The 16,544-nt window shown below is 39.8% G+C and overlaps 2 protein-coding genes across 2 annotated transcripts in view; one reads left to right on the top strand and one right to left on the bottom strand.

Annotated features, from left to right (window-relative positions):
• The window catches only part of PsGEF (Protostome-specific GEF), a 61,083-nt gene extending 58,072 nt beyond the window's left edge, over window positions 1-3,011 (top strand). The window contains exons 30-32 of the mRNA XM_028302475.1: window positions 312-414; window positions 849-945; window positions 2,177-3,011. Of these exons, the coding sequence (XP_028158276.1) occupies window positions 312-414; window positions 849-945; window positions 2,177-2,254 (278 nt within the window). The 3' untranslated portion in view covers window positions 2,255-3,011. The remainder of the gene's footprint in view (window positions 1-311; window positions 415-848; window positions 946-2,176) is intronic.
• A 510-nt stretch (window positions 3,012-3,521) lies between these two features.
• The window catches only part of LOC114351274 (zona pellucida domain protein papillote), a 57,862-nt gene continuing 44,839 nt past the window's right edge, over window positions 3,522-16,544 (bottom strand). The window contains exons 10-19 of the mRNA XM_028302413.1: window positions 15,201-15,339; window positions 12,710-12,820; window positions 10,932-11,041; window positions 10,131-10,405; window positions 9,499-9,743; window positions 8,843-9,067; window positions 8,174-8,322; window positions 6,807-6,938; window positions 5,949-6,079; window positions 3,522-4,562 (exon numbers count right to left, since the gene is read on the bottom strand). Of these exons, the coding sequence (XP_028158214.1) occupies window positions 4,489-4,562; window positions 5,949-6,079; window positions 6,807-6,938; window positions 8,174-8,322; window positions 8,843-9,067; window positions 9,499-9,743; window positions 10,131-10,405; window positions 10,932-11,041; window positions 12,710-12,820; window positions 15,201-15,339 (1,591 nt within the window). The 3' untranslated portion in view covers window positions 3,522-4,488. The remainder of the gene's footprint in view (window positions 4,563-5,948; window positions 6,080-6,806; window positions 6,939-8,173; window positions 8,323-8,842; window positions 9,068-9,498; window positions 9,744-10,130; window positions 10,406-10,931; window positions 11,042-12,709; window positions 12,821-15,200; window positions 15,340-16,544) is intronic.

Here is a 16,544-nt window from a genome sequence, read left to right as displayed (position 1 = left end):
ATGTAGTCCGAAAACGACACCATTGTTATTCACTATTATTTAATTTTATGGTTGAAACCCAATGAAAATGTTCACATGTCGTATCCAAGCTATCGAAATTGCAGGCACGATGCATCAATACAAACAAATGGACCCGTTCGTAATGTCGGCAAAATAGGATACCACTAACGCACCGGCTTAAAAAAACTGAAATATCATACTTATTTTTCTACCACAATACTTATAAAGAAATAACATTAAAAATAAAATACAACACCTCACCTCACAAAAAACAATCCTAAATGCTTTCAACGTTTTTATTTTGTGTGCAGTTCCAGAAAACGAAACGAAGCTTATGGAGATGGAGCAACTGGCACGAGTGGAAGCTCAGATGATGCGTTCGCGGACGCGATCTCTGTGCCAGAACGGGAAGATGTGAGTTGAGTTATTAATACTGTCTCAATACTAATTAATACTGTCTCAATACTATTATTAATATTGTCTCAATACTGAAAAATAATAATTTATCTTCTAGTTGGAATCATGTTCGTTTCAGCCAAATGACATTCACTACCTACCTACCCCTCTACTACTATAACGACCGGTCCTACGCCGCACGCATCCAGAACCAAATGCTTCTGGCCACTGGGGCAGAACTTTTTTGCCCCAGCCGCCATCAATTCTAGCATGTGAATCAAAAAAGATTAATGGAATACATGAGCAACCTACCTTAAAGCAAAATTCCTGTAATAGATATTTTCTCGTATCTTGATGGTTGCTTGAAGGCCTTATACTGTGCAAATATCAGAATTTATAAAGAAGAAAAATCACGCATGACAGCTCTAGAATAAGACTGTTTCTGTATCCAGAATGGGTTTCCTTCGGCGCCGCGCGTCGTCCGATAGCCCCCGCCGCGAGCCGCTGCTACTCGGCTCGTCTCGTCCGTTCTCGCCTCGCCGCACCACTGTGAGCAACAACGGATATTACAAGATTTGCTTTGTCAATGGCTATGTGTAACGCACCCGCACACACACAGGCTTCTATGTGCCAATCAGCTGGATTTAAACCCAGGAAGTTTTTTCATTTGGGTTCTCCGTTAGGGTTTGGATTGTCTGGAGCATTGGTGGTACTGGGATTTCTGGGGATTTTAACTTTAATTGGACATTTTAATACTATTCATAGAAAAAAGATAAGTAACGTGTACCTATACTAATGGAAAAACTTTCTTACTCAACATTTTGTAGTGAAACCATTACCAAACACTTCTTGGTTAAAGTGTGAATATAATTTTTAATAATTCCAAAACTAGTCAAAGAAAAACATAACTTTGTGGTAACTTTGTCAAGAAAAATATCCAAGGTTTGACACTGCCTAAATTGTATAGTTTAGTAAAAAAACTACATTAAAATAATGATTCAATAAAAATTGTTAAGCCTTTTTATTAATAAAATTAATCTTGAGATTGAAGAAAAATACTGTTTGAGTGAAAAATTCTTAGGTAAGTGTAATACGATAAGTAGTGAGATTGTGCGTGAAACTATAGTCAATGTATTGGCCAATGAAATTGCCTTTTAATCATTAGACCTTTTGGAATCGAATGCCATTGTTAAAAGTATAACTAAACATTTTTAGTATAAAAATATTTCATGTTTTTGATGAATTATATTCGCTTAAACGTTCTTAATATTTGGAAAAATTGTTATTCGACTTTCGAATATTTGGCACTAAAGAGCTCATGTCAATTGTTCTGTCCTTGCTTAATTAAATCTTAGAATTATTAAAGTTTAAATCCAGCTTTCGAAATTATGCTAAATTCTTTGTTTTGTTGGTTGTTTGTTGAACTGATCTGTCCATTTTGATTGGAACGAGTGTTCTCAAAAATATATTTTTACCAAAAATTCATTGCGCTTTTAATTCTTCATCCTGCTATGCCCTTCCTTTTTTGATATCCTTGTTTGTTTTTTTGGTCGCTGCAGTTGTTACAGCCTGCGTTCTTCTTTATCTTCAATAGATGTCACTAAATTCTTTAGTATTCAAAATATAGAACTCACATCTTGCATAGAGCAATAGATCACAAAAAACACTATGCAACTCACTTTTTTGTCTGACGACTCGCTGCCTTTTCAGGCTCTCATCAGACAAGAAAATTTTTAGACTAATCTATTATGTATTATGTGTTAACTGTAATATTTTCCAGGAGAAACAATTCGAGAAACGGTTCTGGAAACAAGTGACCAGAAGACGTCAGTCATGCGGCTCAATAAGCCAAATTTAAAAAAGAACTGTAACTTAACAAAAATGGTGTTCATGTCTTTACTAAAAGACCGCTACTAGCACTAGAATTTAGAGACTGTAATGTGTAGATAGCAATTCGTGTTTCATAAACCGATGGATCTAATAACGAAAATGGTGGTGCGAATAATAAAGTTGAAGGTGCATTTACAAACTTTGACGATTGTGAAGAAGATTGTGATATCTAAGTAAATTTCGAACTGGAAAGATTGCCAAACGATGCCGGAGGTGTAATAGAAATGCCAAATAAACTGACGAATGGGACCTGTCGACTTTACTTCATATCGTAGATAGAGGAAGCCAATATAGTTAATATTTGGTGTAGGTACTTAGGAATTTTAGTACTCAAATAAATATTATGATTAAAATTGTACATACCTTTTCAAGGAGAGTTTTGGTAGATGTACAGTATGTATATTGATTAATAGATTGTTTTAAAAGATGCTTGTTGAAATAGATATCTTCGTACAAATTGTTTTTGCTACATGTCGTGTAACGCTGTTATAGTGATTACTGTTTTTCTTTATTATCACTGTTGTAAAATATAATATTGTTTCTTTATTGTAACTGTAATTATGTCCAATTTTTATTATAATGGATCAGAGCTTAATTTTTTATGTCGCACAATTTTAGATGAATCGAGAAAAACAAGAATCATCTATTTGTATGAAACTAGGATCGTAATGCTTTTTAAATGTATAATCAGACGATTGCTCTTAAAATTTTAAAATACTTTTGTAGATACATGTGAAAACGTACGATTGAATCGAATTTATTAATTTTTAACCATATTTTAACACATTCTGTTTATAATCTTTCCTTATTTAAAATGTTCAAAATAAACTTCTTAAATTTCTGGCCATTTTCATTTTCCTACTAGAAAAATAAACCTACCCGCCATTTCCAAAGGGTTCAAAAATTGTATGGATTAAAAAAACAAAAAATTGTTGAGGTACGTATATTTGATTTAAAATGTCGGAGCCATTATGAGACTATGTGAAATTGTGAATACAAGATTTACATTATCTAAGTTGTAGGAAATATAATGTATGTCTAGCACCATGACACTGATTTTCAGAAAATATAATTTTGAATCAATCTGAATAAAAAATATTTTTAGGGAGACGTAACAACCCGTCTGTGTATGTACAGTGGAATATACAGCGTGATTTTATCTAATGAAATATAAGAATATATTATAATAAACTAATATAATATTGTCACGTTATAATCTATCAACTATATTTAAGAAATATGTAAGTAGATATACTGTCTCCTTTGAAAAATATGAGGTCCCTAAACTAAAATTAGTTGAGCACTCTAGCACAAACCCTCAAAAACCCACACACACGTAGCAATAAAAGCAAGAAATCTGTATGTGTATACACATAAAATATAATGCTTAAAATTATAAGTGAATCACCAGACAAATAGTGTGAAGGTGTATACAATTTTATCTTGCCTTAACTGCTAAGTTTCACAACCCAGTAAAGTAGTTATGTACATCAATATAAACCACTATATTATTAAGAAAAGCATTTAAAAAAGAAAATGTATAAGTATTAGGCTCTTAACATAAATTTTAGACAATTCATTCAAATAATGATTGACTTTAATAGAAAAGCTATGATTTGTGTTAATTGTAAAATCAAAAGTTTTGGCACAAAGTTAGTACTTTATTCTATTTATTTTAGTACACTTATATAATAACGCTTTTTATCGATCATTTTGTATATTAATGGTAAATTGACACGACGTTACATAGGTATTACCTTATATTACTATAAAAATATAGAACCTAAATAATATCATTTTTCAATATTATAAAAATATTTGTTTATCAAAAAACTGTAAGTTTTTATATAATTTGTCGAAAAAAATATAATTAATGATATTATTAATTCTTATTTTATATAGTTATCACGATTGGACGGAATGATGTATAATTTCATAAATTGGAATGTACACACACTTATTTAAAACGGCAGTGAAAATATCACTTAAGTGTTTTCGGTCTAAAATTCTAGACCAATAATAATTTACTATTTTATTTTCAAAATATTTATATGTTTACTGACATCTAGCGGCAACTGTTGACTATCAGACTAGAGCCAGCGACATCTGGTGGCCCTGAATCGCGATCATTATTAACTTTAAGTTATATCAGGTATTGTATGTTATAACTTTGAGTTATATCAGGTATTTTAATTATATTTTTTATTCACGCCATTCCCTGGAAGCTTGGAATGTGCGGACTTCAGACGACGTGAATGTGGTCAATCCTTGGGGACCTGTAAAATAAAATCAGAATGTCAACAAAACCACAAATTGAAATAAATCATAACATTATAAATTATGGAACCTTGACACTTCTTGGAAGTGGTTGATTAGAACCAAAAATCTAATGGCCGTTTTCAACACCAATCCCAAATTTTTAGAGGACCCCTTTGAAAACAAAATTCCTGGTAACACACCATAGGGGGTCACTTAAAATTAGGGATTGATGGTTAAAACGGGCATAAGTCTCACATGACTGGCATAGGATAGGTATTTCTTTTCCCCATGTGGATGAGATCCCTTCTTATGTTAAAATTCGGCTACTACAACTTCTTCCTCAGGACATGGCAGGATAATAAATGGTCCGGAATCCAACACTAGATTCCAGGCTAACATAGGCTGATGACGATGACAGTGTACTGAGCACTGTCGATGATAATGTTAATGGTGATGGTGATTATGGAGTTGAGGGCACCAGACCACGTGGTAGATCACCAATGAGATGGACGGACCAGATCAAGGCCGCAACTAAGTGCTCGGTTAGCGAAAGTGCCCGGAAAGCAGCAGTCCGCGAGGAATGGCGCCGTATTACGAGGAACATCACTCTGAATCGTGATTCAAAATGATGACCACGACCACTCTGACAAGAGTGTACTGACTGAGAAGAAGAAGATGGTGATAATAGCACAGAATAATAATAAGTACTACGTACAGAAGTTTTACTTCGCGAAGGTATTTAAAAAAATGTATGCTCAATGTCATTAACAATATGGTGTAATTTAGCCTGTCTCAAGAGTCAAGCGCCATTTTGTTGACAAACGTCAGTGATCGGCACTGCGCCGAAGCTATAGGGCTGACTTCGGTAAAATGATGTGACGTGAGGTGCCAAACTGCGGAAAATGGCGGAGGAAATACACGTTTTAGCATGAAGTATCATGAATAATATTAACTACTCATTTACCTCTCAGTGTCTAGAGGCAACTTAAAAAAGTACATTCTGTGTTTTTATTATTATTTACGCAGTTAAATACTGCACAGTATTTAGTACACCATTTTCTTCCATCATACACAAGAATACGCGTGCGTGAGTCAATGTTCGCTCGTATGTGAGGCCTTGTCGAATCGTATCCTGTATGTAGATGGGCCATCGTGCGTGTTTTGTTTTCGATGTAAACTCGCGGAGATGAACAGGCCTGATAATAGTCAGAGCCTGAAGTATGGGAGCAGCACGGGAGAGGTGATATTGACATAATAATATTATGACGCGACAAAGCATACAAATCTGAAGAATATCTGAAATCTCGCTGATGTTTGAGGAACGTAACACTAGATTCTAAGCTACATAGGCTGATGATAATGACAGAGTTAAGTACCCTGATGATAATGATGGTGATTAGTACCTCGAACTCGTCGTCCCGGGGTGGGCGTGACGTCACCGTCGGGCGCGGTCCACTGCTCCATGACCTCTGTGGCTGAGCGGGCCAGGGACGGCTGGCTCACTGAACGATGCAGTGAGTGTCTGGACCATGATCTGGAAGGTAAATAAATATCATTAACTAAGACTCATCAATCATTTTAAATTCCAAGACAAAAGTATAATCCCCGTTTTCACCATCAATCCCTAGTTTTTAAGTGACTCGTAAGAAAAATTCCTGTTATGATGTGTTACTATAGGGGTCGCTTAAAAATTAGGGATTGATGGTGATAACGAGCACAAGGGGAGGTAATGAAATACTACTCTATGTTAAGTAAGTTTTTGTGTAAGCATTTGGCAATCTGAAAAGTTATGATCATAGGATTTAAAAACTTCATAAATGGCATTTAATACTGTTTTTATAATAACGGACTATCGGTGAATTTATTGTTACTTAAATAGTTGTTACTGCGTATGAAATTTTAATTAATATAAATAATGGAAACATTAACTATAAAGGAATGCCACAGGGTACTATACTTTGCCCCATTCTATAAACACTTGTAGTGATCATAAGTGCCACTAGTGGTCTAAATTTTTTTATGTGACAGGAGGCAAACGAGCAAACGCAATGATGGTAAGTTGAATAAAATATTTTTCATTTTGATTTGTACGATCAGATATTGTGTTCGACAGTTTGAAATATTTTTTTCACTATGCTATTCACTGTCTCTTTCGAAAGGGGTGCTCATAATCACTAGACTAGCTGTCTATTCATAATCAAACTTGAGCCAGGCATTGGCCTGGCTGGTGCCAATGACTTAGTCAATATCACGTTACTCACTGTCCCTGGTGGAAGGGGTGCTCGGTGTCGCTGTCATCATCAAAGTAGCGGCCGAGGTGCGTCCCTCCAGACACCTCCGAGTGGCTGTCAGCCTGCTCGCGTGCGTAGTCCACCATCATTTCTGACATTGACCTGGAAATACAATACTCCTGTTAATGAGGGCTATCGTTTTTATACTTAACAGTGGGCACCCCTGGCGATTGACAGGACCTTACTCTACAGTGGCGCCATCTTGATGAGCGCAAATGCGATAGTCCTCCTACCACTTTCGCGCTCACCAGCCGGAGCCACTGTCTTCGCTACTAGCAAGTGACAGGACCTTACTCTACAGTGGCGCCAACTGGTGAGCGCTAAAACGATAGCCCTCATTAAGCCCCTCTTTTTGTCCACGACAGGTTATTCCTAGTGTGAGACCCGCAGACAAAGCAGTATAATGTTTACCGAATAAAGCTGCCACTATTGTTTCTAATTGTATTTGAATGTGTATGCGTAAACGGTGTGTTTGCTTAAATAAAATATTTGTATTTGTATTTTTCATTGGATACTCTGGTTAAGGCTCATAAAAGAAACACACTTTGCAGCCATGTTTTTACTTATTGTATCAACTATCCAAGTACACTAATCTTTGGAACTCGTATGAATGAATGAAATGAGTAAAGAAAGAGAGAGTGAGTGAACAGGATGGTTGTAAAAATAATATTTTTTTTTTTGTTAGGAAAAGTAAAAACAAAAACTAGCCTGAATTTTTTTAAAAAAAACATTTGGGTTGTATTTGTATGTTTTTATTAGATGCGTTGGTAAAGTATGATCAGTATAAAAAATAACACCTTATATACGTAACTCCTGAGTTGCCTCAACACTAACTAACTATTGGCGTCTGACATCATCATAATGGATTCAAAAGAATATTAAATTGTGCTGGCTAGCGGATGATGATGATGCAAGAAGACATTGGCTGATGAGTGTCAATGGTGCCCGAGGATATTTAGCTGCCGGAAGATGCAGAATTTTGCGTACACACTACATCATCATTTCAGCCATAGGATGTCTACTGCTGAACATAGGCCTCCCCCATTGCTTTCCACGTTGATCGATTGGTAGCGGCCTGCGTCCAGGGCTTCACTGCTACCTTTACGATGTCGTCGGTCCACCTTGTAGGTGGACGTCCCACGCTGCGTTTGCCGGTACGCGGCCCCCATTCCAGAACCTTGCTGCCCCATCGGGCCGTCAGTTCTGCGTACTATGTGCCCTGCCCATTACCACTTCAGCTTGCTAATCCTTCGGACTACATGGCACACTACATGGCAGTTGCCATTTTAGGGCACCTAAAAGGTAAAGATATTAAGTGGAAGGACCTCCAAACTGACCTCATATCGACGTGGTCGCTGCGGTAGGACGAACGGCGCGAGCGTTGTGGTTCCCTCAAAGAAGTCGCGTCGCTGTCATACTCGTACAGTGTAGGGAGCGAACTGCGGCGCGACCGCGAGTCCCACTCGGACTTCTTGCGGTAGCGGTTCTGGAAATAAAAAATATAATTTATAAAATAGCCCGAGAAACAACCCTCACAATAGAATAGCTCGCATTGATGTTGATCTATCAAAGAAAATGTTTTGAACCACGTCCAAGCTGGACATAACCCATTTTTCTTTACTTTCTCGTTATCCCTATCCTAAATTTCTCTCGTGGCTAACATAATAGTACTCATCCATCATCATCATCATCATCATCATCATTTTAGTCGTAGGACGTCCACTGTTGAACATAGGCCTCCCCCAATGCTTTCCATGTTACCTGGTTGGTAGCGGCTTGCGTCCTGCTACCTTTAGATTGTCGTCGGTCCACCTAGTGGGTGGACGTTCCACGCTGCGACGGTCGACGGTATTATAATAGTGCTCATCATCATTTTAGCCATAGGACGTCCACTGCTGAACATAGGCCTCGCCCAATGATTTCCACAATGGCCTCATAAAGGTAGCAGGAAGGCGCTGGATGCAGGCCGCTACCAACCGGCTATTATGGAAATAGTACCTACTCACCTTGGGTTTATCCGGGGGAGGTGCCAGTATGCGAATGATGACCTCCCATTTGGGGGGAGCGTATAACGGCGCAAAGCGGTGGTCGTGAGCTACCCGCGAGAACTCCTCGCGAGTAGAGGAACGAGCTAGTTCACGCCGTAAGGTGCTCTCGTGGGTGATTAGCTCGCGCCAGCGAAGACGCTCTTCGCGGGTGAGACGGAAGTTGCGCTCTGTTTCTGACAGCACCTGGAAATATAAAAAATAATTGATATAAACATCATCCATGGAGACCATGGAGGAAGAAAGCTTTTGTCCAGCAGTCGGTAGCATTTGGCTGAAACGAACGAACTAAACATCAAGGTTGCTAAAGATAATCTGGACTTATGCAAATAATACGGTCTAATCCCGTATCTTTTTCCCACCATTGCAACACCAGTATCTACAGTTTGGTCACTAATAAAAACCCAAATAGTTATCATTATAAAGGGAATCAGATATTCTTCACAGATAAGCTAGAACTTTTTTAAGGTAGATGAGCTGAGAGATCAATCAAGTAAACTATTTGAAACCAAGACACTTCTTTTCATATCGAAAACTTCTCCACCTCAATTTAGCAGGCTAAATGGGTTAAGCAAAACTTACTGGCAACTATTATAATACTTTTAACTTCTACCCACCTCATCCTGAGCTTCAGTCTTCAGCACCCTGGTCAGCACACTCCAGTTCGGAGGCACGGGCGGCGCTGGCGTCGGTTCCGGGACATCCTCATCGTCCTCCTCTCTGTATAAGGGGTTCCTTGCTGGGGGTAGTTCTGGCAGGAGGGGCATGTCTGCGGGAGAGCTGGGAGGCTGGTACACGTGGTCACGTGACCGGTCGGTCTGCTTGATTAGTTCCGGGGAGAACAGGTCGGGGCCGCCTTTTCCTGAAAATAAAGTAAAAATTCCTCAGAAAAAATAGTAATTGAGTGAGATAACCCTATATTAAAAATTTGAAATCAAACAAACACTCTGTGGCGACGATCTTTTATCGTGGTTATTCTTATTTATTACACTTTCTTAGACAATAGTTCTTACATTGTGCCTCAGGCGATGTTTTAAAACCGATAATGTGAAAGAAAAGTTGTTGTTTCAAATCTTCACTGCAGACAAACTTGTTCCATCTTTGACGTTAGAGTTCGAATCATTTCTGACGCATTTGGTGGTTTCTGATGGTGACGTCCAACTGCGACTCTACCATGTCGCTTGCTTCTCGTCTAAGATGACGGACTTTTAATGCTTTGTCCTAGCTCTAAACTAATGCTAAAACTTACCAATATACTTCTGCGGCGGCAGCGACAAAGGCACTCTCTCCATCTTGGGCGTCAGCGTCATTCCTGACGCACTGCTAATGTCTGAGAAGTTCTCCCACTGTGCGTCGGGCAATGTATGGTTTCTGATAGTGACGTCAAACTGCGGCGGCGGTGGCGGCACTTGTTTGTACTCTGTGACGAGCCGCTTGTGCCGCTCTATGTCCTCGATTGTCTTCTTCTCAGTGATCGTGCGAAGGAACACGTCGTCTACTACGTGTGAGGTGATCTCTGGTTTTCTGAGAAATTAATAAACCTTAATAATATAGGATAAAAGGCAGCCAGATTTCTAAACGAGTAATGAGTTCAGAAATACAATTCTTGGGTGAAGTTCTTCTTGATAAACAAAAGATAGAGTTCCCAAGTTTCCAGACATATTTTTTTATTCAGCCTGTCTAGCCTTCGGTCAAGTATTGAGGACAATACTCTCATAGGAATGATAGAAAGCGAGTGATAAGTAGATTATTTGACTAATAGACACACGAGATTTGCTTAATTTGTTACTAGATGGCACCGTGTAAAACTTAGGTTGGCCAATTCTGCGGGCTATTTCAGTTACTTTGCTTCTCCTACAGATCTCCATATTTCTGATTCGATCAAGTAGGAAAATTACTTTATCCTTACATAAGCGCTATCGTTTGTGTGTTCAACAACAATTGCGTTGGTACCACCAACAAGACAAGGACCTTACTCTAAATTGGCACTTGGTGAGCGCCAAAACGATGGCCCTCATTCATATTATGGTATATCGTAACCATTCCTTACCTGGCCGGCATGATGGGAGTCTCCGGGATGGGCTCCAGGCTTTCCATCAGCATCTCCTGTTCTTCCGTCTCCAGGCGCTCGCTCATGATCGGCGGCGGTGGAGGAGGTTTCTTCAAGGAAATATAGCAATTAAAATCATCTAGTTGAAAATAGGGGTTTTACTGAAAGCATTCACTAGATTCATAAAGATTTTGAGCTTGAAGTATAAGCATTCTAAAGTCTAAATTAGCATTCATCATCATCATTTCAGCCATAGGACGTCCACTGCTGAACATAGGCCTCCCCCAATGCTTTCCATGTTGATCGATTGGTAGCAAAAATTAGCATTAATATTACGGAATGGTATTTTTTGTGACGAAGTGACAATCTTATAGCAGCAGCAGGGGTTTCTAGCTAATGAAATCATCTAGTTCAAAATAGGGGTTTTACTGGAGCATAAGTATTTACATATGCAAGCATCTACGGGGCCGGAAACTTAGTGTGGGCACCTGCCCACTTAGTGGGGGACCTCCCCCACTAAGTGGACCGACGATCTGGTGACGGTCGCGGGAAGTACCTGGATACAAGCAGCGCAGGACTGGTAGTTACGTTATGGAAATCCTTGGTGGAGGCCTTTGTCCAGCAGTGGATCATGTGGCGAAACCACAGGAAGGATTTGCTAGATTCATGGATCGATTTTAAGCTCTGTCGAAGCATGCTTAAATCTAAATCAGCATTGTTACAAAGCTTTGAACGACATGATAAATCGTGGTTCAAATAAAACCAGCATTAACAACAGGTTTACTATAAGATAAGCTTAGATTATAGGCTAGGTATATGAACAAGACAATAATACAAAAACTGACACGGTTGGAAGATTTGTGATCATATCAAAGTATAAAAACAAGCGCTAAGTGGAGACATGACCTAGCTTATGAGATGGCCTCCATGATAGGAGCTACTGGAGATAATTATTATGATGTAGGAGATAGATACGTTTCAGTTAAATGAGAGCCCGTTAAAAGAACAATCGATGTAGAGTTATAATCAGATTTTGACTTAACGACACCCTGTTTGAAACATACATAATTAATTATGCTTAAAGCACAGCATTACGTGGTAGGCAGAAACGAAATTAAAGCCCTCTAGCATCAAATACCTAAACAAGCAGGATTTATGTATGTATACGACTAATTTTTGAATTAATGTAAAAATACAGAGCGTTCTTTTCCAATACTTGCCAGGCAATAAAGCAACTAAACTGTAAATATGCATTATTTATCATTTTTTAACTCCTTCCTTATTTTTTTTACTTATTTTACTTCCCTCGTATCTCGCTTGACTAGACTGACGCCGGCACCGTTATAACCACCACCACACCAACGCGTGCAGATTGCCATCGTCTGACATGGGACAGCGGACTGCCATGGGTCGCGCGACCTGTCATTAGCCTAATGATCGCGCCGGCGATGGCGATCTGCCACGCGTTGTTGTGGTTGAAGCTTTAGGCTAAGAACTCATTGCGCGATTTTCACCCGCGCCCGCGGCGGTTGCGGGCCCGCAGCTTCTGTAGAATGCAGATACTTGTGTAAAAACTAATGCACATGTCACGACGCGGTTTTCGTCCGAAGCGGGCGCGGTTGTAATCGGGTCCCGCTCGGCGGGCGACCATTTTGTACCAGCACGCGGCGCGATTTAAAATCTTAGCCTAGGTGAGTTCTTAGCCTTAGGCTATTCTTTCTTTTTCTCCACCACCAACTTTTCTTCCACCACCAACTTTTCTTCCACCACCAACTCACCTTCAGGTGGAACATCCTGGCGTGCGACCGGTCAGTGACCTCGGTGACCGAATGGGTGTCCGTCATCTCAGTGTTGAGGGAGGCGATAGAGCGCGGCCGCCGCGACCACTCCTGGTTAGTATGGTAATGGAGTTAGGTGACCTTCTTACAGATTGTGTAAGACATAAAGCTGATAGTGGCTATAGTCTGGTCTGCGAGCACGTAGAATTTTGACCAATGACCCCAAGCTACCCATCCTTATCGCTCGCTCGTAATTATGTTGCTGTCGCGCTCGCACACTCACTGCGGGCGCCCGTCGCACAGTCGCGACAGCAACATAATTACGCGCGAGCGATAAGGATGGGTAGCTTGGGGTCATTGGACAAAATTCTACGTGCTCACAGACCGGCCTTTAGAAACTTTTACTCATTGGACACTAGGGTCTTGTGACCCGTCTTACAAACAACTTCTAATATAAAGATTAAACTTTATTGTATGGCACGTAGAGCTGACAATTTAATCACTAGGCAATCGATAGAGTAAGTAGGTAAACTCTTACTCATAGGACACAGGGTGGCATTATAATTGAGGTTTTTATAGGACAGCATTTTTGTCATATCAACTGAAATGTTTTTAACTTACGTACCAGTTCAATTTATTATAAAGGTGATATTCTTTGCGTCCATCGATTGGTAGACTAACTTGCAATTTCTTATTTTGCAACAAGAGGAAAATTGTTAAAAACATATTATGTATTTAGAAGTCGGTATTTCTTTCAAAAAATTACTAAAATTAAAAATAACTTGCAAGAAGGTCTATTTAAACAGTGAAAACAATGTATAGCCTGACCAGGAACATAAAAACCCTGGCATAGAGGCGCTTCAATTGCATTTGATAGTGCAACACTGAGTACAGTCGTACATGTGTTAAATTAATAGGCTAAATTTATGTATCAGGATTCAGGATTACGTGCTAATTTGATATTTTCATAAACTAACGAAAAATATTATTAAAGGTAACCTGGTTTAAATAAATTAAATGAAACCATCAATCGAGCTAGTAGGATTTATTTTATTATTCATCAATAATCAAATTCAGAACTTGAATATTCAACTGCAATGTCTGCTCATGAACGCTTCAAACTCGGTACTTCTTTCCCAATTCCATAAAATTCAAAACTTAGAAAGTGACAAAAAACTTTAAAATAGGTAGTTGAAACAGACTACAGCTAATTTTCATAGTGGACTGTACTATACGATAAACATGTCAGTCAATTTGACAACCTTTGTCGGAAACATTATTCAATGAAAATATTGTCCGAACCCTTAGTATTTCTCTTCGACAAATACATTAACACATCGTGGACCACTTTTCTTTCACGACTATAAAAATATTTTAGCAATTTAATTCACAAAATCAATTGCAAACATTTAAAATAAAGTTTGTTTACACTTTGACAACAATAGACTGACATGCAAGGTGACATGTCAATGAAGTTTTCAGTTACTGTTGCCATTAAAAGAAATTAGTACCATTAGTTTTCCGCAACATGGCGAGGGTTTTTATGTTCCTGGTCAGGCTATAATGAATCTGTGAATGTGGTTATTTTAAAATGTAGTAATACAACATAATGTAGTGTATTATGTAGATGTTTCTTAGAGTTATGTGATGTTGTGGATAGTTTTAATTGTGTGTTATATTATTGAGTAAATGTGTGCCTTGATGTGTGTGATGTGTGCTAAAGTAGTAACGTGATACATGCTTGTTGTTATTGTGAATTTATATGTATAATTGTTACTAAGTTAATCACAAAGTATTCAAAAATTTTACCACTCGTGGTAAGCTACATTATGCTTGTGTTATGAGTGGGTGGTTCACCACAATAGTCGAGCGGCGGTGGGCCAGTCCGACTCCTATATCGTTCGGCTATCGTAGCCTCAATGCTTTGACAACTAACAAGTATATTAATCATGACCTGTCCACGTCCCTAAAACTCGCAAAGCACCCTATTAGGGTAAACGCACCTGTTTTTGGTAGTGCGCGGGCGGGCGCGGCGGACGTTCGGGCGGCGGCAGCTGGGCCGCGCGCGCTGGTAACTGTAGCGCTACCGGCGACTACCGTTGCTCATGCTAGCATTTCGCTTTGCGTGAAAGGGATGACAACATTCGAAACTATGTATAGCATTTTTTGGAGTACCCAGCCCCCCCTGTCTTCCCAATATCTATCTATTTCTTCAAAGTCGCCCGTCATTCGGCAAAGTAAACGTAGCTTTTTGGTGTATTCCAATAAGCCTATCTGTTTCTCCAAAACTCGCCTAACCCGAGTAATTTAAACGCAGCTGTTTGGCGTAGCGCGTCGACACCTAATGCAATACATAATATCATGACCCCAGTAAGGTGTTTGGCACAGTGAACAACTAACATGACCGAACCGTTTCCCCAAAACTCACACCTCACTCAAGTAAGGTAAATGCACCCCAACGCTTCACGTCATCCTAGTAGGGTAAACGCACCTGTTTGTGGTAGTGCGCGGGCGGGCGCGGCGGGCGCTCGGGCGGCGGCAGCTGGGCCGCGCGCGCTGGTAGCGGTAGCGCTACCGGCGACACCGTGCGGACCGACTCTTGGCGTTCGTTCTCAATCATCATGGTTTGTCTGCAATATGGATTGTTATCAGGGATGTATTAACATGTCTCTTTTTTATTTAAAAAAAAAAGAAGGAATGTTAGCAATGAGGGCTATCGTTTTTATACTTAACAGTTGGCACCCCTGGCGATTGACAGGACCTTACTCTACAGTGGCGCCATCTTGATGAGTGCAAATGCGATAGTCCTCCTACCACTTTAGCGCCCACCAGTTGGTGCCACTGTCTTCGCTAATAGCAAGTGACAGGACCTTACTCTAAACAGTGGCGCTAACTGGTGAGCGCTAAAACGATAGCCCTCATTGCAATTTGTAAATACAAATTAACCACTCGTGGTATCGTGGTAAGCTAAAAATGCTTGTGTGTTACGTGTGGGTTCGCCACAATATTTGAGCGGCGACTGGGATCGAACCCGCGTTCTTCGGATCACGAATCTGCTAGTCTGACCCCTTCACCGTTCAGCTATCACGGTTCATTGTACGGTAAGCACCACTTATAGTCAGGGTCAAGTTCATCCAAAAAATGTAATTAATTTCGTTTGATAAATGAAAGATGATACCTCCCCTGTCGCTTCCATTGAATTTCAGTAAAGACGTGGCACTTTAGTAAGACCTAACGTGGACGTCTCGAGATAATCGAAGTAGGTAATACCTACATATCACTGTTTTGTTTTCCTGGGTTTCACGCTCACTAATACGATTATTATTTTATTAGGTAAAATATTCCACTTTAAAACAAAACTGCCAAAATAACGCTTCATTTTCTCAACCTCTTTCTAGGTTCTGTGTTCTCAAGTTCATCAATAGGAAGGCTTAATCTAGAGCCTCAACTAATATGAAAACTGATTTTGAACTCTATCTATACCAGTCTTTCCCAAAGTGGGCGATAACGCCCCCTTGTGGGCGCTGCAGGCTTAAAGGGGGGCGGTAAGAGACCCAGAAAAAAAATCGGGACGTTGTGTAGAGCAAGGTTTCCCAATTTGTTTTTGCCAAGGAACCCTAATTGATTATACTTTTTCTAGCGGAACCCCCGTACTACTCTGCCCGCACGCCCTGCCCCTCCCTTGTGCGTAAACAAGTCGGTGCGCGCGAACAACGTCGGTCGCGAAACGTCGAATAATATTTTTTACGGAACCCTTGCGGCCTTTCCACGGAACCCGAGGGTTCCGCGGACCACCTTTCGGAACCCCAGGCTTGGGAGGCGGCATTTACTACGA

The sequence above is a fragment of the Ostrinia furnacalis genome, unplaced genomic scaffold (assembly GCF_004193835.3).
Source record: "Ostrinia furnacalis isolate ACB-3 unplaced genomic scaffold, ASM419383v2 OfSCF1126, whole genome shotgun sequence".
NCBI lineage: Eukaryota > Metazoa > Arthropoda > Insecta > Lepidoptera > Crambidae > Ostrinia > Ostrinia furnacalis.
Note: the sequence above shows the minus strand (reverse complement) of the source record. Positions and strands in the feature narration are given on the sequence as shown.